Below are 23,894 nucleotides of genomic sequence, written 5' to 3' on the forward strand. Positions count from 1 at the left end.
AAAAAAAAAAAAAAAAAAAAAAATGACAAAAGAATTGGAATTTTGTGTATTAATAGTACCTTTGTATAATGAGATGTAAAATTAAATATGAAGAATGTGTGCAAATGATCATTCTGTGTTTTTAAAATTGGTCAGTACTATATCAAAAGTGTCTGTGGTTTGTATGCTTTAACCTTCACTGTAAAATGCACAGAATAATTTAAAAAGTAAAAAAATAATCCAATAAACTGAAATAGAAGATAATGGCTTTGGTAGAAGGGCAGTGGTTCAGGGCACTGGCTCCATGGGTCAAACCCTGCCCTTTGCTATGAGCCAGTGATGCTGGGAGAGTTATTTTAAACTGCTGGGGCTGTGGGGTGTGGTCTATAACCCGAGTACTCTGGGAGGCTGAGGCAGGAGAATCACATTAAGTCTATCGAGGGCAACTTAGTGACTTAATGAGATCCTGCCTGAAATTAAAAAATGCAAAAGGCTGGGGAGATAGCTCAGTGCAAAGGCCCTAAGTTCAATCCCCAGCACCAAAGAAGCAAAGCAAAGGAAAACCAAACCAAACCTCTGTCTCAGGCTCCTCATTCATAAATAGGGGTGATACAATAATCTCTACTATATAGGATTGTTGTGCAGATTACATAATTAATGCACATGACGCACTTGGAATGTACTGGCATATAGTAAGAACTAAAAAAATATTAGCTTTTATTATTATTTTCCTAAAAGACTTTCATCAACCTCTCTTAGGAGCTTATAATTTGCTAGAGTTAGAGGATTATTTCTTCTCAAAGGATGAATTGCTTTAAATGCAAATAAAACTTCTGCAAAAATGAATAGAAATGAGATAGTTGAGCTGTATAATTATAGAACATTTTCTATTTTAATTTAGTTAACTAATGATTTCTAAAGACCTTCATATTTTTAAGGTCTTTTTCTTTTATTACAGTAGAATAATGAACAAGCTTTCGGATATAGACAGCAATAGCTGACACTTACATAGACAGCATTTACTATGTGCCAAGGAGGCAGTGCAATATTTTGAATATATTAAGTCCCATAGTTGGGGAGGGCAAGGACAGAGTCACACCCAGGACTGCTCTGAATTCAGGCTCCTGCTGTTATCTCCTCAGTTTCCTTGGGCTTTTTTGTTGTTGTTGTTGCTGCTGCTGCTGTTTGTTTGTTTTTTTAGTACTGGGGATCGAACTCGGGACCTTGAGCTTGCAAGGCAGGTGGGAGAACCACTACGCTAAATCCCTGGCCCTCCTTCAGCTTTGTTAGAACAACTACAACCCAAGGAGATAGGGTGGAGAAGCTTGCAAATCTAGGGCCATGCCTTGAACATGCTACAAACCCAAGATCAGTGTCCCCGTAGCACCTCAATGCCCTGTTGGTCTTCCCTGGAGAAAATTCCCTGTGTTGTCCTGATGCCACATGTTCCTGCAGGTGATTTTTCCAGAGAATGATAGACTTTTTTATGGGTATACAATTGTGCATCCTTTAATTAAGTCCTGTGAATTATTCCAAGGAGCCTCTTCAGAATAATCACTGTTTCACAAAAATAAGAAGACACCAATGTAAGGTATATTATCTCCTACCCAGGGAATCAGGCTGAGTAATTAGAGCTTAAGGCAGATACAATTATTATCCACAGCACACAGCCAGATTGAAAATCAGAGCTACACGGGGATGCACAACGCAGAGGGTCTCAGAAAGCCTGATCGTCTTCATTCCTGCAGCGAGAGCCTTGAACTGAATGAGCCTGCTTGCAATTATCTGCCTCTCTCCATCCGCAAGTCTTACCTTGTTCACAAAGTTTCTTGGTCAGAGAGCCCTCGTCTTGAAAATAAATAATGCGCTTCTGTACAATGCTGGCCCTGTGGGGAAAGAAGACAGCACAGGGGTTAGCGGGGCAGGTTTAGGGGGTCCATCAGGCATGATGCTTGCTTGGCCACTTATGCTGTGTGGCTCTGGGTGAGTCGACCCAGCTTTCTGTGCTCATCAGAAAACTGGCAAGACAATAGTACCTACCGCATAGTGTAACAGTGAGAACGGTCTGAAAATATATATTAAGAGCCTAGTATGTGCCTAGAAACCACCTCAAGAGTAGCTTCTACTTCGTTGTTGGTAATATTACTTTCAAAGTAAGAGAGTGAACAAATAGCATTTCCAATAGCTTTTCTCAATGGCTCGTTTTACTCTACTCTTCGTATTAAGTGATTGAGGCCATTTATAGATCAACCAAATTCAAATTATAGAAACACGTCAAATCTTCTTCCTGAAGGGAAAAAAGGGAGTTAAAAAAACCATTTTGATTTGTTCTGAAAATGTCATTCCATATCTTTCCTGAAAGTCTAGACAAAATTGTCTCCTACATTGTGAACAAAGACAACTTCAGCTTGTGAGAGCTCTCTCTCTCTTAAACATGTCAAGTGCAGGCTCTTGGAATGTGGAAAGCATATTTTGAAGTTGAAAAATGACTTACTTTTGCTCAGCATGTATTTTCTCTTTAATCTGGGAAAGCGCGGACACACTGCTTTTCCTTTACCTCATTCTGTTGTTTATTTCAGCTGGCCTTGAAGAGGTTGAATCCTGAAACCCAGTGTTCCAGTAATTTCAAAGTCTACAACACTTAAAATTGAGATGGTGCCAATAAATCTTGGGCCATTTCTATTGATTCTTTTTCAGCAAAGCTACTCAATCAAAAGGTAATTTTCACTTCGATTCGCCCTATTTAACAGATAAAGGCATCCTCTGACTCCATTATAGCCGACCACACTGAGTAAGTGCTAGAGTCACAGGCTCTGCCCTGAGTCAGATGATCCCACACTCAGGAATGAGGCTGTGTGCGCGGGATCTGTGGAGAACACAGGCAATTTTCCTGATGGTCTGGGCCAAGGCCAAGATGACTTTCCAAAGATCCATCCTTGCAACAAAAGAATAAAATTCAGAGTGGCCTACAGATGTCTGTCACAGTTTTTCCCCACCCAAGAGAGACAAGATGTTGAAATAAATGAATGAAATATGCTTCCTGCCTACACAATGCTACTTTGATAGTTTATGCATTCTGCTGACCATGAAGTGGGAAAGTTTCCTCTAGCCAAGGTTATAATATGCAACCCTAACCCAAAGCCAAAGAACTCAGCCTTTTGTTAGACTACCCACTATTTCCAACTGTGCTTTTCAAGATGGGGACCCCCATGGACGGCAAGGGGTAGGCCTAGGGGGAAGAATCCAAGGCCCCACACTCAATCCGTGGCTCCATCCATATTTCAACCAAAGCAGCTTCCTCCCCCGTTTGTCTTCCTGTTGTATTTATTGGAGTATTTTCAACAATCCTTGCTGGGGCCTGTTTAGTGGCTGGCACTGAGGGGTGTCCCAGGGATACTGTCATGAGCAAGACAAATGGGGCCGCTCTTCCCATTGTCAATGTTTACAGCACAGCAGGGGAGAAGCATTAAACCCCCAACTAATGATTTAACCCAACCATGATGAAGTGATACAATGGGAAAAGGGACAGAGCGCAGGAGAACAGAGCAGAGGGTGCCTGGCCCAAATGGGAAAGAATCCCCTGAGAAAGGATGGCTGAGCCAAGGCTTGGAAAGAGTGTGGGAGGCAAGTGGGAGGAAGAGGAAGGGGAGACAGTGTCCTTTATAAAAGCCTGTGATTGGGAGGAACATGGACTCACTGGAAGACACACAGGTCCACGTCAAGGAGGTAATAATATGAGACGAGCCAGGACAGTGAGCAGGGACACAGCACCAGAGCCACAGAGAGACAGTGCTTTATTCCAAGTTAATGAGTTATTTCTGAAGAGTATCCCTGTGGACTGAAAGGATTGGATTTGTTCTTTTGAAAGAGCACTTAAGTCACCGAGTCATAATGGGTTGGTAGGTGACTGCGATATACAGAGGTCCTGTGCAAAACAAATTTTGTTTCAATAGATTCTCTTGGTAAAAAGGGTTGAAAACCACTCGTGTGCAGGATAACATATAATCGTGGTACACAAGGTATTTTTTAAATATAATTTTCCTGAAATGCCCTCCAGCTTTGTTCGTTGCCATGTCATGGCAAGCTCTCTGAGTTCCAGATTTCTGATGTTCACCCTCCTGCTCTGAACACCTCTTTCACTCTACCAGGTGAAGACCCAGCTATTTTCTTTCCCAGAATCACCCTAGCCAGCCTTTGCTGACATCTGATGAATACTGCACATTTTTTTCTGAATGAATCCTCTTACTGTGAATGGTAGGATAAGGACAAAAATCTATACCTTAAAGGTATGATCATTATAAATAATTGTAACTTTTGAAAAATGTGATGGTAAAAATTCGATGGGGGACAAAAGATGAAAAACATGCATTTCCTACAAAATGTCTCACCTTCCTCATCACCTGAGTTTTTACAAAAATCTAGGAAAAAATCTAAGGCAGCCCACTCCCTCTTTTTACTAATAATTTCTGAGCCTTTATTATATATCAATTTACACTGAATTAGCATTTTATATACATTAACTTGTATGTATGTGTGTGTGTGTGTGTGTGTGTATGTGTGTGTAGAGACAGAGAATGAAAGAGAGCAAGCAAGTGTGCAAAAGCTAGCAAATTCCTCATCCAACATGCTTAGGCTGGACATGGTTTTGAAGTCAGAACTTTTCAGCTGTTAGTTAAGATGGTGCATATATCACTAATACATTTCTAAGTCAAACAATGCGATATTTTGTGGTAATTTTTAGATGCTCATATTAAGAGGATAAGTAAACAACTCTAAGTAACTTCACACCTGTCTAGGTGAGGTTTGGAAAAGAGGAGTTCAGAACTATCTCACCTTTATCTACAGGTAAGGGTGACAGAGATCAAGGGAAGCTCAGCAACTTGCCCAGCTTTTGAAGTTCTTGCTGTCTACCTCCAAAGTCTATGGTCTGTCTCTACTCAGAGTGGCTGGAAAGATTCGGGATGATGGCGCATATAAAGTAAAATTGCTCTATGAGTTAAGCATTCTTAAGAAAGGTTGCCCCGATGGATTTTCCTTGGGTCCATTTCAACATTTGTGGAGCACCCTTGGAGAGCTGGGACCATGATGGGTCTCCCCAGAGTCCCCATGGTTACTTGGCATGTTCCATGTGAAGGCTGAGGTTGCCCTACCCTCTGCACCGTATCTTTCAGGTTTCAAACCCTGTGGGGATCAAGTAAGGACACAAATCTTGCTCTCACCTGGCCACCATGATCTGGCCTCTTTTCTGTCTAGCCCCTGCGGAGATGTCTTTGCAGGTCATGCTCCATATGATCTCCATCAGGGCTGGGGTCTCTCATGATGGACTCCTCTGCCACTCCGCATGGCTCCCTAACACCTGCACACACCTGCTTGCACACTTCAGTCACCTAACTCACGCAATAAAGGTGTTTCTTCCTGAAGGTGGGTTCCCTCATGGCACGTCCTTCCTCAGAGCTTCTTGGGCTTCTCCAAACAGCAATTATGAACCTGCACAGTAATTGCTTATTTAGTTTTCTGTCTCCTATCCTAGACTACAACCTGCTTGAGAGCAGAAACCAAATCTTGCTTATCTCCTCCTCCTCCTCTTCTTCCTCCTCCTTTTAGTACTGGGGACCTTTAGTACTCAGGACCTTTCACTTGAGAGGCAGGCAGTGGCACCACGGAGCTAAATCCCTGGCCCAAACCTTGCTTATTTCTATAGGCGTGCTATCATTCCATAACTACAGATGTGGGATTTATGGGGCTAAGGTGACAGCTGAAGCACTTGGGGTGGCTGATGTCACCCAGGAAAAGTGTGTAGGGAGGCAGAGTCCAGCTGAGCCTAGGACACTGAAGATCGGCTCATGCCCACAGATGTGCCAGCAGAGACCAAGATTTTGGTACTCTTGGTTCTAGAAGATGCTTCTCTTTAGTCCTCATTTGCTCAACTCCTGGGAGGATTTTATGTTCTGAGAAAATTCATTTTGCTTTGAGATTATTCTCATCAAAAGTCTGAAACTCAGCAGAGGCTTATAAATCATATTATAGTTCAGAAAAATAATAGTTTTACAAGATGAGAAAGCTGTTAGTAAGAATTCCCTTAGCATTTCAAACATGACAACTTCTCTCTTCTCTGTTGCAGTTTGGCAGTCCTGCTGCATAGCATTTATGTACCGGATGCTTTCTTATCATGAGAGAGGATGTTAAGGAAATCCCAATTAAATTTCTCAGTATGTTAGCTTCTCAAACTTTGGAATACTTAGGTCCTAAGTAACTCACTAACCTTTTCCAAAGGTTTCTGTTAAACCTAACCTGAACATTTCCAAAACACCATCCCCAATCTCGTAGGTACTTGACCCCTTTCTGTCTAAAGGCTTTTTATTCCTTTGCTGCTCCTTTTCCTTGGGGGATTTGCCCGTGCCAGTGACGTTAGATTTTGCTCGATTATGGGTTTGCTGTTGAGTTCTGAAAAGAGCTGAGAGAGGGAGGCCTCAGCAACTGAAGTGCTTGCGGGAGGAAGATCAGATCATGACACGACTTCAATTTTTATTTTAAGTGGCTCCTCAGTGGCTGGTACATTGCCACGCAGAGAAAATCCACGGAAGGTCCCACTGTTGTACTCCGTAACCACTCAGTACCTGGTAGACGTTATCATCGCTGTCGTCAGATTGCCGGCCCCTCATGAAGCTCGTGGTACGTACCGAGTGCTTGACGAACAGGGTCTTATTGTGATAGATGTCAGGCCCATCTCCTTCACTCACCTTGGTCAGCTGCTTCACGCAGGGACATTGAGTGGCCCAAATGAAGCTTAGGTTTGAGGTCTCCAGGCTATTTTTGACAGCATGTTTCCCAATTCCAGTAAATTCCCTATTACTCACATTTCTTGAAATACTTAAAAAGATTTCTCTATGATCTCAAGAGTGTTTCCCTAGGGGTAGTCCAGTTTATAACCAGCAACATTTCTTCTTTCCCACTAATGAAAGAGTAAGACCAGCTGTGGGAGGACCCGGGGGTCAAATGTTGAGGACCCAGTGATGGCGACACCATCAGGCACAGAGGCTACCAGCGTTAGTTTACGTCACAAGGATGCCGAGTACTAACCCGACCAGTATGAATGCCACCAGGCAGGCTCTTACCAAGGTTTTATTCAGAATTAGGAGGGTCTCAGCAAAGGGAGCCAGCCATATCCTGGAGTTCCCAGGCGTTCTGGCGTCCATCATTACGCACACATGGGAGAAGCGTGAAAGCGTATCTGCAGGGCTCAGTCTACAGGACAGCAAGAGTAAGGTCACAGTCTCTGCTTGGGGTCACAAAGCTGCAAATGTAGAGACTAAATCTGTATGTGTAGTCATCTACCACCTACCCTGACTGCAAAGAAGCAATGAGTAGCTGTCATGAGATGAACTGAGCACTTACAGCGCTCCAGGTACTTTGTCAGCAGCTGAAAATCCAAAGATGAATAAGAAATGTTACCTTCCAGCAAGGAGCTCCTACTCCAGTGGAGAAAAGAGAGAAAGAGAAAAAGGAAATTGGAAATTAACAGAGAGTATCACAGTGGAGGAGCAGGGGAAGGCAGAGGAGCTGGAATGCACGTCAGATCTGCTGACCTCCAGATCCACCAGTCCCAGGCCTTGGGGACACTGCCATCTGCTCCGAGCAGACATTTCCACCCAGCTCAGGGACGTCAGCTCTGTGTAGTCTGCACAGCACATGAAGCTTAAGCCATGACCAGAATGTGGCTCAGGGTCAGTTTCTCAGCGTGACCACAACCCATTCCCACACTCATACTCTCTGTAGGTTTCTGAAGCCCTGCATTAATATCACTGAACAAGCCCTGGTGCCAATTTTAATAAGAATTAGGGGAAAACCAGTTTGAGCACTCACTTTATTACCTCTTAGAATGTTAGGATGACCCCAGGGATAACAAGTTTCCATTTTCTTTCATTATTGTCCAATTTCAGACCTCATCTTTATCATATATCTTGTCAATACTATTCCTCTTGCACTTTGAAATTTATCCCCACACCAAACCCAGTGGAGAACTAACAAGGAATTGACTTAGGTATGACAGATTTAAATAACAAAATTGAATTGTGTTTTTAAAAAAATTAGTAGTGATGCAAGAGGTATTATAACCAGACAGACATTCATTTGCTCGTGCCACAAAGCTGGGTTAGCATGGCTTGGATGTACAGAGGTGAGAAGATATGGCATGTGTGATACTAAATAGTTAACATACTGCAGGAGAGAGATATGTAATCTGATGAACTAGAAGTCTGCACAGGCTGGGGATTTAGCTCAGGGGTTCTGCTGCTTGCCTTGTAATCATAAGGTCCTGAATTCAATCCCTGGTACCATAGAAAAAGGTAACATACAGAAGTCTGCACAAATTGTCATTTTATTTGGTGTAAGCCAGTCATGACAGTTCATCCCTGCTTTCCCAAACTTACCTTGCAGCTAGGAGAAAGGGACTTGGGACCTACATGTGACCTCAGTAAAAAGAAGAGAAGGTTTCAGAAGGGAAGGGAGACCTTGTGAGGAAATTTTATTTTGCAGATAGAAGAAATGTACGACCACCCTTCCCAGTCCCTTTTCTTTTCCAACCTCGATTACAATGTATGAAGCAAGACAGCCTCTTTGCCACTGTAAGGAAAAGGCCAAGAAAAATCACAGAGACAGTAGCACTGATACCATTTAGCTCCTGAAACAGTACCAGCAGTCACCTATCTCTGGCCTTTTTGTTGTGAGAGAAATAAATCTCTGCTGGATGAAGCCATCATTCCCAAGTTTTCTAATGAACGCTGCTTTCCAAAGCATGCCTAATTGATTGAAACAGGCATAAATAAAGCAATTTGGGAGTTCAAAAGAGGGTGACTCAAAAGGGAACGAGGAGCCCAGGTTTTGCCTGGCCCCACATGACAGGCTGAGAGGCCATTCAGGAGCCACTGAAGGTCTTTCCTGGTAGAGAGGAGAAGGATGCTTTGATCCAAAGAGTTTGTTAGAGGGCTAGCTGTGGATGAAGTCCTAGAAAAGAGCCTCGGATTTGGGAACTGAAGGTCTCTGTTGTCCTTTGCTGGGCAAGGTCTTTGAGTACACACTCTAGAATGAAAACACAAGGCTATAAACAGAAGGAAGGATCAGGGTGGGAGGGAAATATTCTTGTTTTCTCTGGAGGCAGCCTGCATATGCCTCTAAGCCAAGACTGAGGAAGCAGTAGAAATCCTTAGGGGCATCTGCTAGATCACTGCCTGTAAATTTGTCAGCTGTTGAAAAACTAAACTCCCAGAAAACAAAACAAATGAAATGCAAGATGAGGCCCCAGTTGTGGAAGGTCTAACAGGTAGGCAAATCTGGATAGTAAACAGAACCATTTCTCACTTTCTATAACTGTTTTAAACCAAACCACCCATTTTTAAAGCGTCTCTTGACCCTAAAGTTTTCCTCTCTTGAGCTTAAATTAGCCATGGCATTTCTTAACCTCACAAAGAGAAATATGTCTAACTCTTGAGCCAGGGGCGAAGGCAATATCCCACATACGTCTTTAGACCAAAGCATCATCTTAAGAATACATGCATGAGGGGTTTGCTGTTCCTGAAAAATGACTTTTGTTTCTCAATCAGCCTTAAGTCCTTATTGAGTCTTTTGTAATATGATCATTGGTACGTGGGGGTCTTACTGGTCAAGGACAACCGATGGGGTCACTGTGTCTTCGATACTATTGAGCCGTTCTCAGTGATGCCTCACACCATTAACCTGTTGGTTAGTGGCTTTCACCTCTGCCTTCATCTAGAAACCTCAGCAGACCATGAGCCTCCAGAGCCCAGGGACTCTGTTTTATTCATCATTACATTCCTGGGACCTAAGAGAGGATCTGGCCCAGGTTTATAGAATGTAGGTTCTTAATCTGGGGTCTGCAGACAGGTTTTAGGATGATGACATTCAGTGTAATGTGCCCAAGTGCATTTTCCTATGTAAGAATTCACAGCTTTCATCCGCTTCCCAAAGGGGTTCCCAACTCCCAAAAACTTAATACCTGAAGTCTAAAACAACGATAGTAGATGTGAGAAATGGCGTGATAGGCTTTTATTACTTTCTAATGTTAAAATTTTATTCCATGCACCTAGTCTTTCGACTTCTTTCTTTTCAGACTAAGCTCTGATCCAAAACAGGACCTGTCTCAGCTGAAAAACGGAAAGCAAAGCATTATTCCTGGGTTGCTAGGGTGTGCCTCGTGCAGCCTCCTTGCTGGGCTACAGCAGGGTGTGGATATAGTCACATGATCACCCCCCCCCCCGCCTCCAAGGGAGAGGAAACACTGCCACACCCCAAGCTCGCTCTGGCTGCCTTCACCCAAGTCTTTGTTTTGTTTTTTGTTTTCTTTTTTATTGAGGTTATTGGTACAATCTAGGTATACAAATACAGTTACATTCATCATTGGGATTCTGTACCTTTACATAATAGGTCTTGATTCTAATTTTTCCCCTTGTCCCTGACCTCCCTTCACCCCCTCCTCCCCTCCCCATTTACAAACACTTTATTTCCATTTTTTCAGTTTCTCATATTTTTTTCTCTCCCTTATTACCTTTCCCCCACTCTTCCCACTTTCCTTACACCTTTAGCCCTTTACTTCCTATTTCACGTTATTAATTGTCTCATTAGGATCCTGTGTACTATTATAGATTTTCACACCAAAGAAACTATTCGGTATTTCAGTTAAAGAAATCTCTGTATGAACATTAAAAATAGGGAATCCTAAAATAAAACTAAAAAGGAAAGTAAAAGAGAAAAGGCAATGATGTAACATCACCCAAGTCCTTATTCTCTGTGTTTCCTCCTACTTTGCCTTGGCCTCCATTGCTTCCTCCCTCCTTCGGTTCTTCTACATTGGGATAGGCAGCTAGAGTACTGTCCTCTGAGATTTAGGAACAATGCAGGTGACAGAGCAAGGCCACCTGCCATTCCTTCCATTTCTTAGCCTTCTTATTACCCCAAGTTTCCTGCTGGGCAAATGGGGTGTCCTGTAGAGCAGCAGAACTGAGTCCGGGAGATGCTCCCCACTCTGGGATGGGCTGGAGTGTGGGACAGTGGGGACTGTTCTCAGTTAGGAATTTGTGGTCCAAGAATAGGCTTCATCCTTGAATGCCCGAGAAAACTGTATGGAGCTGAAGGCAACACTCTAAGCATGTGCACCACATTTGGGGAAAGATTCTACAGAACCAGTGCCCCAAATTAGAAGTCATTCTTTTTCTGCCTGTTCATACCAACCCTTCACCAGCACCCAAAGGAAGGACACGTGCAGAACATTAAATGAGGGATTCCCTGTGCAATCACTGCAGTTACTTCCCAACCATCTCTTCTTTTTGCCAACTCACCTGGCTTGCCTGCACTCTGGCCTGGGATCAGTTCTCCCTTCTAGCTCATGATTGCTTCCTTTCAGTGATTATCAGACAGCAGTGGGCTGTGTTTAAATTTCCTACCTTGACCCTGCTCCCCCTTCAGCACAGGATCTGGCACAAGAGTAGATCCTCTCTAACAAGGCTCCTTTCACTTACAGATTAGTCCCCACACTGGGATAAATATTCACAGTCCTGGATGGTGGAGCACGGCCACCTTTCAGTCTCTACAACCCTTCTCTATGGTTGATGATGATTCGTCCCCAAAGGTTCATGTATCCAAAGCTTGGTCCCCATTGTGGGGATGTTGAGAGGTGGTGGGACCTTTAGGAAGTAGAGTCTAGTAGGGGTCACTGAGGGCACTGTCCTTTGTAGGTAGGATTAAGCTAGTTTTCTAGGATCCCAGTCATGCTCTGGCTTCCTGTCTTATCATGTGATCTCTTCCTCTTCTACATGCTCCTGCTATGATGCCATCTGTCATGTGACATAGCTAGAGGGCTCTCTTCAATGCCATGCCCTTGAACCTCCACAACTGGGAGCTAAATAAACCTTTTTTCTCTGTAAGTTACCCAGTCTCAGGCATTTAATTCTAGTAATGGTAAATGGACTAAGTCACCTCCTTCCCAACTACTGAACTCAGTTCTGCCTTTCACTATGTGCAGAATATGTGTCATGTGTTCCCTCCTGGTTTCTATGCACAATGAATAGGACCATGAGAAGTGACTCGTTCCTTTCCCAGACTTCTCAAACATGATTCACCTTTCCTGTTCATTTGGAAGGGGCCACTGTGCAGGCCTGATGCTTGCTTCAATTTAAATAATCTCCATTGCCCTTTGACTGATTAGGTGCTTGTATCTTGCACTTCTGACTGAATTCTGAGCTTCCTCAGAGTAGGACCTGATACATCCTTGCTGTATCCCCAGCACCTGGCCCGGTGCCTTTCCAACAGCAGGCGCTGATGGGGTTGATCTGACACATTTTCAGTATACTGACCTTTCCCATAATTCAGCTCTTCTCTGACCAGCCCATAGCTTTGAGTATCTGCCATATGTCCACAGCCTGGCAAGGAACATAATTCCTCGGTATTAGCAGTGCCACCCAGAGAGCGGGGCAATCCACAAACAGTGACTGGTCTGAGTCATGAACCATCTCCATTGCATAAAGGCCACTTGTAAGCTAGGCAGTTTGGCTGATGGCATCGGTGTTCTCAAAAGGAACCCTTGGGGCTAAGTTCCAAATCCCCACAGAATGTCAGGAGTCAGCGGGGTGGTGGCATGCCCACCAGTGGGAAGGCCAGCCGGGCGGGGAGCGTTCTTCATGGGGAAGACACAGGTTTCACCACACACTTCACTTTGTGCACCCGTTGAGGGGCCTCATGTGTCCTCTTTTCAATGTCTGCATCTTTTTGGGGACTTCTGACCTCATCTTTATGTGACGTGAGCCCATCAGAGTTACACCACCATCGTCTCAGACCCCACAGTGTTCTGCAGCGAAAGGAGACCCTGTCTAAGCTATGAAGTCTAGGCATGATTTGCCCTGCTTTCTAGCCTTTCTCACAGAAAGTACTTTTAGAGACAAGAAAAAAAAGGAAGGGAAAGATGGAAAGGAAGGAAACAGAAAAGAGGGGAAGGAAGAATGTCAAGAGTTCTAGTTTTCATAGTAAAAAATGTGGAAGAAGCCAGATGTGGTGGCGCATGCCTGTAATCCCAGCACTTGGGAAGCTGAGGCAGGAGGATCGCTGTGAGTTCGAGACCAGCCTGGGCTACATAGTGAGTTCCAGGTCAGTCTCAACTACATAGTGAGACCCTGTCTCAACCACCCCCCAAATGTGGAAGAAAAAGCAAGTGACCAATTTTTTTTAAAAATGCTAAACCACTAATGCTTGTGATCGGGGCTGGTGAACGACTTTGGAGCCCTGTATCCATGTTAAACAAGACACAGCACTACAAATACACATATTTTTTTCAAGGTGGCAAGGATAAGTTAATTCCCAACAAAGTTTAAAAATATCTAACCTAGGGAACAAAAAGAAGAAAAGAAGGGGGAAAAATGGAAACAAAGCTTTTGTGAATAAGGGAGAAAGGGAAATAAGGGGAGGAAAGCGGGTAGGGGGAAAAGAAGGAATGGAGCTATATCATGTACAGGTACAATGTGATCATTACGCATATTTAAATTGTACCAAAAATTATTTTAAAAAAGGTCAAGAGCTACTTGTAATTCTGATTTTTCCATAAGAGAAAGCATGTGAATATTCTTTTTGTTGTATATAATCGACAAAAAAATTTTATATTAAGAAAACCCTAACCCTAAAGTTACAAGGTAAAAATACGTAAGTTCACATGTGGCATGTCTCAGAGAGATGGAGGAGCTGAACTGCACAGCCGGTGTCCCTCAGAAATGCTTAAAACCTTCCCAGTGTGGAGAGAGGAGATGAGGTGCGGTGGGAGGTGGGAGGAGGGGGTGGCTGCTCAAGTTCCTCATTTCTGTAAGGAGATAAGAGTAAAACCAGATGGTCACCACCTCCACTCACAGCACAATGGACTCCCCTGGAAGCTGGACCCTGTGACGAATCCAAAGATCAAAACATTTTCAGGGTCTGTGTCCCCGGTCAATACTTCATGTTGATTGCAACTAGATGTTTTTGTTTGTTTGTTTTGTTTGAGGCAGGATCTCACTATATAGTTCAGGACGGCCCTGAATTCAGTATGTAGCCCAGGCTGACCTCAAACTCATGGCGATCCTCCTGCCTCAGCCTCCCTAGTGCTGGAATGATGGCGTGTGCCACCGCCACTGGCTCTGCAACTGGATGAATTTGTGCCATCAGATTGAGATGTGTATTTAACTAGTTTTTCTGGGTGCCTCCCTGTCTAGGATGTTTCGGATACAAAATATGAGGCGTTTCCAAAGAAAGTGAACCACCAGAATCCTTATTTTAGGAAGGCATTTTGTAATGATCTTCCACTAATGAGTCTTTGCACTATACTTAATGCACTTTCCTCCATTAGCATCAGTATGCATAATGTTTCTTTGGGTGGACATGGCTTGCCTTTAAAAATCTATGAAGCCAACCTCCTGCTTAGAAAGATTCCTCTCTATTCAAGCTGGCCTAGAGGTGCCCAGGAGTTTCCTCATCACCAGAGGTCTAATGGCCCAGTTTGTGAACTGTACAGACCCTCAGTGGTGAAATGACTAAACCCTGGCTTCCATACGTCTGGTACTCTCCCTAGGAAGTATAACCCATTTCTCTGATTCATAAATGGTGGTGCTTCCTGAAATAGGTTCTAATGAAGTAGCTGTGATGGTTAAGCAAGGAATGGAGACATGAGTCAAAGGCATCCATAGCTGGGTTGGTTATGAGGACGCCGGCCACCGTGTCTGGAGCAGTCGTTCATAGGAACCCACGGCAGCTCCCCCTGTGACCATCTCGACCGTGGAGGCGGAGGCGATGACACAGCTTGCCATGCAACGTCCACAGCAATAAGCTTGCAGCACTGCAGGTCACCTGCCCTGGGCAACGGTTCCACTTGGATCCAGTGGAGCTCTTGTTGTGGTGGTGGTTAGGCCTCATCAGCATAAAGATGAAGTTGTTTTGATTTGCCACTGTCTGCGATCAGCAAACGGTTATTAGGAAAAATCACATTAATTAGCAACAGCTGAGGGGAGGCTTGGCTCTTTTGGAGCTGCAGCTGCAAGTATCTTTGCAAGCTGACTGTTGACTAAATTTTAACAATCGCTGAAATAAATAGTCTCAGAGTGTACTTAATTGCATTAGTTTTGTTTTCCTCTATTTGTATCCCTGCATAGGACTGGTAGTTAATCTACATTAAGTAATCCGATACCATTAGCACACTTGGTTTCAAGTGTAACTTTCGCTATCATTGTCCCCTGATTCATTGGGAGCGATAGCTTAAAGCTCACTTAACTTTTATGCATGAAAACGGTGAGATATTTAAACTGAAAACTTTGTCTTACAACCGTGCAGGGTGGTAGAATTAGGTGGACGGGCAGAAGGATAGAATGACGGAGAGATGATATGTAAGTGATACATTTGCTAGGACCTGAGCCTTCTCAATTCTAACCCCAGCTGGTGTACTACTTGTCTGTACAGGTCTCATGCAGTCAGCGCGGTAAAGAGATGGTATATTAGGCCTCTGTTGTCAGGCAGAGTTTGACCCCGATTCTACTCCTTTAAGGTACAGTAGGTGAATTGCTTCTTTGAATCTCAGTTTTCTGCCCTATAAATTGGAGTTAATATCTACTTTATGGGGTCCCTGGGAACATCAGTGAGCTAAGCTGATGTGGATGTCTCTTACCGTGCTTCCTGCCAAATGCTCTCCGCTTCTACTTTTAAAACTTTCGGTTGTTGTTTCATTTCTCGCGTGTTTATGTTTTTCTACCCAGCCAGAGTTACTAAGGCCCTGATGAGGTAGGGACTCCCTCTTGCTCATCTCCGTGCCTACCCACAATGCACTGCACAGTGGCTGGGGCCCCCCTGAACTTTGCACAAGCTCATCAGTGCTACTCGACACACCCTGCCTTTATCTTCCGCCACTAGAACTGTACCTATCAGCTACTGAGTGCTTACTAGGTGCGGGGTACTGTGAAGCAAGTATTTCATATAATCTAAGGGTCCTAATGACCGGGCTGGTGCTTGGCGTCATTTGAGCGGATGATTACCGATGGCCCCATTCTATTCCAGACCAATGAGATTAGAATTCTCAGAGGTGGAGCTAAGAGAAATGGAGGGTTAAAAGCCACTCAAGGGATTGTAATGTGGGGCCAAGGACAAGAAGGACTGCTGTAGACTGGCTGCTTTAACTCTCGCACCTGGGAAGTAGGTACTATTGCCTTCTTTGGTCGGTGAAAAAAACCCAGGGCAGAGAGGGATCTAAGACCTTGCTCAAGGTCATATAGGGGTGAAAAGGTGCAGCCAGGATTAGGAACCCATGGGGTCTGCTTCCACAACGCACACCCTTGTCCACGGGGCTCTCCTGCTCTCTGTGGAACAAGGAACTCCAAGCTAACGTTACCGGCGAAGGCAGTATCCGGTGTCCCCAGTGGATTTGGGTCACCAGGAAAGCAACTGTGCAAAAGCACAGCAGCCCTTCTATTTTAAATGTGGAGACCAGATTTCTATCTTGACTTTCACACTCTCCGTCTTTTCAGTCCAGTTCAAATTCCACTGCCTTTCTGAGCTTTAATTTCCCACCGTGATTATGATGTCAACCTTGAGGGAATGGCTGAGAGACAGAGTGGAAAACTGTCAACCCCAAGCTGCTTAAGTAACGGAAAAGGCGCTTGGCTCACCAAACAGGCTCGGACCGGGATGAGCAGGGTGCCAACCTTGAGCCCTGCTGCAAGGGGCAAGCTTTGTGCAACGGATCCTTTCCAAGCAACATCTGGAAGACGTGATTAGCAGTAGAATCTGTAGCGACTGCCACGGAGCTGTGGAGAGGGAGACTTTTCCTGGCTGTGGAGGAATAATGGAGTAATTGCACTCTGATCTGTGAAGTGCTCTTTCAGAGATGACTGTGACAGCGAATGCAGGGAGCGTTTGCTCCCCCTCCCCACCCCACTGTCCCTGTGCCGGCAACTCTATCATTTCCTGGCTCTGTTCCAGGGGCTGAAAGAGAAAATGGAACTGCAGCCTGGTTCCAAAGACAGTCTGGCATTTCAGGTTTTCAGATGAATATTCATGTGCCAGTCCCTCTGCCTTCTTTTCCCTTCCCTATATGTGGTACAAGCCCAGCACATAGTAGGTGCTCACTAAATGTCAAGTCAAATGCCTGAGACTTAGTGAGGGGATAGAGGGTGGTGAAAATCTTTTTGTTGTTCCTTCCTGACTGAAGTCACATATCTCCTATCTGGGCCATACGTACATAAGAGCCTTTTAACGTTTTATACTTTGTGTGTGTGATACTGGGGACTTAATTCGGGGCCTTCACACTGAGCTACATTCCCAGCACTTTTTTTTTGAGGCAGGGCCTGAGTTTTTCAATTGTTTGGATTGGCTGGGCTTGAATTTGTGATCCTCCTGCCTCAGCCTCCCACAGTGTTAGAATCACAGGTGTGTACCACCACATCTGGCCTAGCTTTGCTTTGATCTTGCCTTATTGATTTCCACCCTGGATTGCTCCCTGTGACCTAATTTGGTGTCTGGTTTCTCATCTTGTGACTGGCTTTCTCTTGAGGGCCCTTGATATGTGATTTTACCCTATGCTGCCCTCTTTTCCACTATGAGCTGCTCAGGCCCTGTGGCCACTCAGGGTAAAACCCTCACCTGGTCCAGCCCCGTTTCTTGGGACCTATGATGGGTCTCACACAACTGATGATGGAACAGGCGTGGAGAGGGAGCAAGTGATGGTTACAGCCTGAATGTGAAATGTTCCCTACAACCTCCTGTGTTAAAGACTTGGTCACCAGCTGGCGACACTATCAGGAAGTGGTGGGAACTGGTGGGAGGCGGGGCCGGGTCACTGGGGACACGCCCTCGAGGCGGACGCTGGGAACCCAGCCCTTCTCTTCCTCTCTGCTTCCCGACCACCATGAGGTGAGCAGCTGTGCTCCGCTGTGCCTTTCTTCCAGGATGTTGCGCCTCTCACAGGTCCAGAAACAATGCAGCCAGCTGACTAGGGACTGAAACCTCTGAGACTGCGAGCCAAAGGAAATGGTTCCTTCTTTATATTGTTTTGCTCCAGTATTTTACCACAGCAATGGAAAGCTAACGAAAGACAGACTGGTAGGGGAGGTGACACGAGTGTAAGGTTTATAGACAGACTGAAGATGACAAACATCTCCTCCTTTGCCCCTCTAATTAGAGAATTACTGAGGCCCTTTTTAAACGACAATCCTCCCGGGATGTTGGCCTCATTAGCGACGTCCCTGGGCCTTGTGGCAGGTGTACTGCGTGGTCTGTGGCATTAGGCTGCTAGGATTCACATCCCAACTCTACCGGTTAGGAGCTACATGATATTGGGCCTCAGTTTTCTCCCCTGTGCAGGGGAGGAAATAATGTTATCTTTATCACACGATCACTGGCACATGTTTTTGCCATTATTATTACTGTTATTTTAAAAATGAGGTCAAGGTGCATCTGACCTCTCAGAGAAGGGATATCTTGGCAAAGGAAGGGATGAAAAAGAGAAGGAAAGAAAACAAAAACAAGAGTCATTGAGGATCAGCTCTTTATGCCTCTGCCCAGTCCCACTCTCAGTCCAACTACACTCCTTCCTGCTTCTTCCTCATCTCCCACGCAGGTCCAAGAGTACTCGCTGCTGTCCCTGGTCTAGGGACAATCCCACACTCTGTCTGCCCTTTCCTACTGTTTTTTGCCGGTACACTCCATCACTCAGAGGTTGTGCACTCTGGAAGTTCTTCACCACCCCTCGTTATGCTGGGTTCCCTGGCTCTGTGCTGCTCCCAGGACAGCCCTTTCCCACCACACGGCTGCTGCCCACCGACTTCTCTGTTTTCTGCAAGTTCCGGGTATCAGAGCCTGCGCCTGCTCAGCTTTGCGTCCTCTGTGTCTGGCTTGGGTCCTGGTGTGCAGTGGTGGGATTTAGTGCCTGCATTATGGGAAGGAAAGGATGGACAAATGAATTCAGTCCAGTCCGTCAGACTGGAGAAGTCCTTGTTCCATCTTCTCTCTTGAACCCAATGTCTTCTTATCCAGATCTGAGCCCAGCATTCTGAGAGGAAGAATCCAGGAAGAAAACAAAAAGGAGAAAGGAGGAAAAGATACAAATGTAGTTCTTCTCTTTTCCTTTCACTCCACTACTTCCCAGACTTTCAGTTAAGTCTTCCATTTGAAACTGTTTGGTATTAGTCAGCTTTCCTTACAGACACAACATAAAGGAGAAGGAGGTTTACTTGGCTCCTGCTTTCCGAGGGTACAGTCCGTGCATAGTCAGCCGGCTCCAAGGAAGAAACATCATGGCAGATGGGCACGGGGGAACAAAGCAGTTCACTTCAAGGCAGCTGGGAAGCGGAGCACAAGGGAAGAGGGCCAACAAGAGACTCGTACATGTTCCCAGCACCCCCAGTGATCCACCTTCTCCAGCTGGGCCCCACCTCCTAACAGCCCATTTAGCTCTGAACTTTAGTGGATCAACCCACCGGTACATATGATCCAATGACCTCTTGAGGAATCTCTTAACCCAGTCAAGTTGACCATTCAGTGGCACACATGGTAACCTTATAGAAAACTTACAAAACCTGTACAAAGAAATCTACCCCACCCCCTGAAACATTTGGGAATGTTTCATTTGTCATGTTGAATGCTGAACATTTGTCAACACGTGGTTGACAAGACGCCCAACTGCCTCAAGTACAGTACTTTCTTATATATTTCTCACACATATGGAAAATATCTTACATAACCACAACACAACCATCAGAGTTAGGAAGCAGACACTGATATACTGAGTCCTTATTAAACCCTACTTAAGTTTCAACGATTGTTCCTTTATAGCCAAAAGATCTAGTTTAGAATCCATTGTTATGCCGAGATTTTGGCTTTGTTACTTTAGTTCTTTCAATCTATCACAGTAGCTCAGGCTTTTCTTGATTTTGATGACTTTGAAATTTTCAAAGATAATCTGTTGTTTATTTTGTGAAATGACTGAGCTCGTCTGATGTTTCCTCATAATTCAATTCAGTTCATACATCTTTAGCAGGAACATCATAGATGGGATGCTGTATTTTTCTCATTGCATCTTAACAAGTGGCACATGATTAAAATTTAGATTTACTCCAGTACAGGTTTCTGCCAGACTTCCTCACTCTAAAGTTCCCGTTTTTCTCTTTGTAGTTACTAAATATTTTGAGGGCAGGTACTTTGAGACTATGTAAACATTCTATTCTGTATCAAACTTTCCAATTACATATTCATTCTAAAAAATTTAACTAGCATATATATATATTTATATCAAATGTCCTGTGGTTATCTATTTCATTTAGTAGGTTGTAATCCATTACGCTTACAAATGCCCGAGAACTTGGAGCCTATGTATATTTTGCTTAGCCTTCCTCCTGTCCTGATGCTATATTTTAGTGTTTGTTTTCCCTGATCTTAAATTTTTTAAATTAAAATTTAGCATGACTGCTTTGTTATATGTATATTTATATTTAATGCCACATCATTTCTTAATAAGAATTGGCAAGGAGAAAGCAAGTAAAAAGAATAAGAACCCAGGAGACCTAAAACTTGGTTTTTGAAACTCTAAAATCACCTTTAAAAAGTACAGATTGGGGGAGATTTATCATTCGCAAGTAGGAAAGAGACCAAGATATGAAGTGAGTCGGTGAAAAGGAATCAAGATGTGTTATGTACACGTACCCAGGCCCCATGATGAATGTAATCATTTGTGTGCTGCAAACATGTTAAAAAAAATAAAAATAAAAGGTACCCATTTTGTCCTAAGTGCCAGAGCTTAAAACTCACTTCTGGGGATGCTGCTTCTTTATCTCTGCAAACATCAGTGTGGTGCGATGATCTTTGTTTGATGGTAATTGTAAAACAATCATAATAATAGCAACCATAACATGGCCTTGTATAGGGGTAATTCTGTGCCAGACTTCACAGATCTCTGACCCTCACTGCAACTCTGCAAGGCAGCTATATTATTACCCTAATTTGACAGGGGAGCATCTGAGGAACTGGGGATTTTCGCTTGGAGAGCCAGAGGGGCTGAATAGAGGGGCCGATCACTCACTTTCTTCTCCACAAAGAACAAAGAACCAAAGTAATGTATGTAGTCCCATCTTGACACGAAAGAACGTGAGAGAACACTGGTTATGAGCAAGAGACTGGAACCTTGTAAGGTTCAGAGACATAGGACATCAGCATAAGAAGAGAGACTGGAAACATTCACAACCTCACTGGCTTATAGCCAGTTAGATAAGTAACCTGGAATCTGCGGGTAGCCTGGCTTTGGGAAACAATCTCCTCATTTGCAGTGAATACCCAGGTGCTATAGCCAGGAGCCGTCTTGAGAAAGGAGAATTTAGACTGATGTCAGAGATGCCTGTGTAATTCCCCCTCTGGGGCTCCACAGAACATTCTGCTGCCCTGGCTTGGGGAGTAGCTCCTGTGTGAGCCCAGCCTGGCCCAGCAGAGTGACTGTGACCTAACCCTGTTGGGTGCCTTGCATTCTAGGGACAGGTGTGGCGACATGGAGGAGAATGGAGGGTGTTGCTTTGAAGAAACCGAGTTCAGACACTTTCCCTCTGACATCAAGGGTGTGAGCAGCTGCTGTGGACTTGTCCCTCAGCCAGGACAGAAGGCAGCTACTAATGTTGTTCCCACCCTGCTCCGAAGTCAGGGACCTTTCACTCACAGGCCAGGAAGGATCACCACGGTTCCGGCTGCTCTCCTTCTCACAGAGTATTGCTTTGCCCTGGCTGGAAATAAAGCCAATGCCTTGCCCTGGGTGTGCACAGCCAAGAGGGCCAAATGAACCTTTGTTTGACATCAGCTACAGTCCTACTCCTAGCTGTGCACTGCCAGCAGCAGAGAGGAACACCTCAGTTCTCGCTGCTACTCATCTGCATAGATCCTGCCCTTGCTGTGTGACTGCCCACTGCTGTCAGGACTGGGATTGAGCATCGCAGAGGGGAAGCTGCAGTTCCCTGCTACTTCCTCTCCCATACAGCATCTGAATCCATGCCACTGGCTGGTCAGTGCTTCAGACCTCTCACCACTGCTGAGGCTGTAAGTACCAGAAGCTCTATAGGTAGGAGATCTAGAACCTTCCCTCTCCCCTCTCTCCCTAACCTGCCTTCCTGAATAAAATCTCCTCTTGAACCTCTCAATGTGTGGCCTAGTTGTTGAGCGTCGCTGTGCCTCTACAAATTTTCCAGCAACATATTCTAAAGATACTGATATTGATGCAATGCCTAATAAAGAATTTAAAAGAAAGATTATAAAATAGCTCAGAGATCCAGGCAGAGTGGTGCACGCCTGTAATCACAGAGCACTGAGTCTGAGGCGCGAGCATCCCAAGTTTAAGCCTCGCTTGGGCAACTTAGCAAGATCCTGTCTCAAAATAAAAAGTTAAAGGGGTGAGTGGGAGACTGGGATGTAGCTTAATGCAAATACCCCAGATTCAACCCCCAATTCACAAAACAGAACAAAACAAAAAACTCAATGAGCTCCAAGAGAATCACATAAACAGTTAAATGCAATTAGAAAGACAATACAGGATATGATGCAGAAATTCAGCAAAGAGATTTTGGTGAGAGCCAGTCAAATTAAATAAATACACAAGTGAGGGCCTCACCAATAGATTACATTAAGTAAAAGAAAGTATATCAGAATTTCAAGTAAATCTTTAGAAGTATCTCTGTCAGGCAAAAACAAAAAAAAGGAAGGAAGGAAAGAAAAAAAATAGAGTACTCAAGATCTTTGAGACACTATTTACATGAACAAACACATTTTTAAAATATCTGAAGTTGGGTGGGGGAGCCATTAGCATAGAAAACCTATTTAAAAATAATAGCAGAAAACTTCCCAGATCTTAGAAAACATAGAAATCCTTGTACAGGAGGCTCCTTGGGCCCCAAATAATCATGACCAGAAAAGATCTTCATCTTAGTATATTATAGTCAAACTATCAAAACCACAAGACAAAGAAATAGTGTAGAATACGCAAGAGAAGAGCAGCAACTCACATTTGATGGTATTTCTGGCGGACTAACTGCAGCTTTCTCAGCAGAAATAAGATATAGGCAAGGAGTGGAATGATACACTCCGAATCCTGAAATGAAGTGATTGCCAACCAAGAATACCACACCCAGATAGGCTATCCATCATGAATGCAGGAGGAAGGAGGTCCTTTCAATGCAAGCAAAAGCCAGACCAGACTTACAAGGTGCTTACAGAAGTTCTACATTCAGAAGTGAAAGAAAGCTAAACACATCATGAAAGTAGGTTAAAGTCTAAATGTCACTAGAACAGTAGCTACACAAAAGGGTAATCAAAAATTAAACATTAGAAATGAAAGGATCAAATACTATCGATATAGAAAATCATCAGGCCACAAAGATGAACAAGAGGAAAAAATCAAAGTATATTCAAAACAAGTAAAAGATCAACAAAATGGTAAGAGTAAGTCCTTACTTATCAATAACCTTGAATACAAATGGACAAAACTTTCCAATTAAAAGATACAGACTGAAGGAATAAAAGAAAACAAACCCAACAATATAATGCCTATGAGAAACTGAGCTCAACAGTAAACACACACACTGAAAATGTGAGGGTAGAAAAGTATATTCCAGGGAAATGGAAAGTGAAAGTGAGTAGGAGGAACTATACTTGCTTTTGACAAAACAGACATTAAGACAAAAACTGTTAGAAGAGACAAACATCATTATGTAATTATCAAGGGATCATAGGAAATAGGGAGATTTTCATATACTTCCTTATACTATAAAGTCCATTGTTTTAAAATTTTTTTTTTTTTTTTTTTTTTACCAGTGATCAAACTCAGGTCCTTGTGCTTGCAAGGCAGGCATGGTGCCACTGAGCCAAATCCCTGGCCC

The 23,894-nt window shown here is 44.0% G+C and overlaps 1 protein-coding gene across 1 annotated transcript in view; it reads right to left on the reverse strand.

Moving 5' to 3' along the window:
- Window positions 1-23,894, reverse strand: part of Spon1 (spondin 1) — a gene marked incomplete at its 5' end in the record, with an annotated part of 272,587 nt that overhangs the window by 160,511 nt on the left and 88,182 nt on the right. The window contains one exon of the mRNA XM_010615374.3: window positions 1,792-1,865. Within this exon, the coding sequence (XP_010613676.1) occupies window positions 1,792-1,865 (74 nt within the window). The remainder of the gene's footprint in view (window positions 1-1,791; window positions 1,866-23,894) is intronic.

This window comes from Fukomys damarensis, unplaced genomic scaffold (genome assembly GCF_012274545.1).
Source record: "Fukomys damarensis isolate Sample0158 unplaced genomic scaffold, DMR_v1.0_HiC HiC_scaffold_16, whole genome shotgun sequence".
NCBI classification, from domain to species: domain Eukaryota; kingdom Metazoa; phylum Chordata; class Mammalia; order Rodentia; family Bathyergidae; genus Fukomys; species Fukomys damarensis.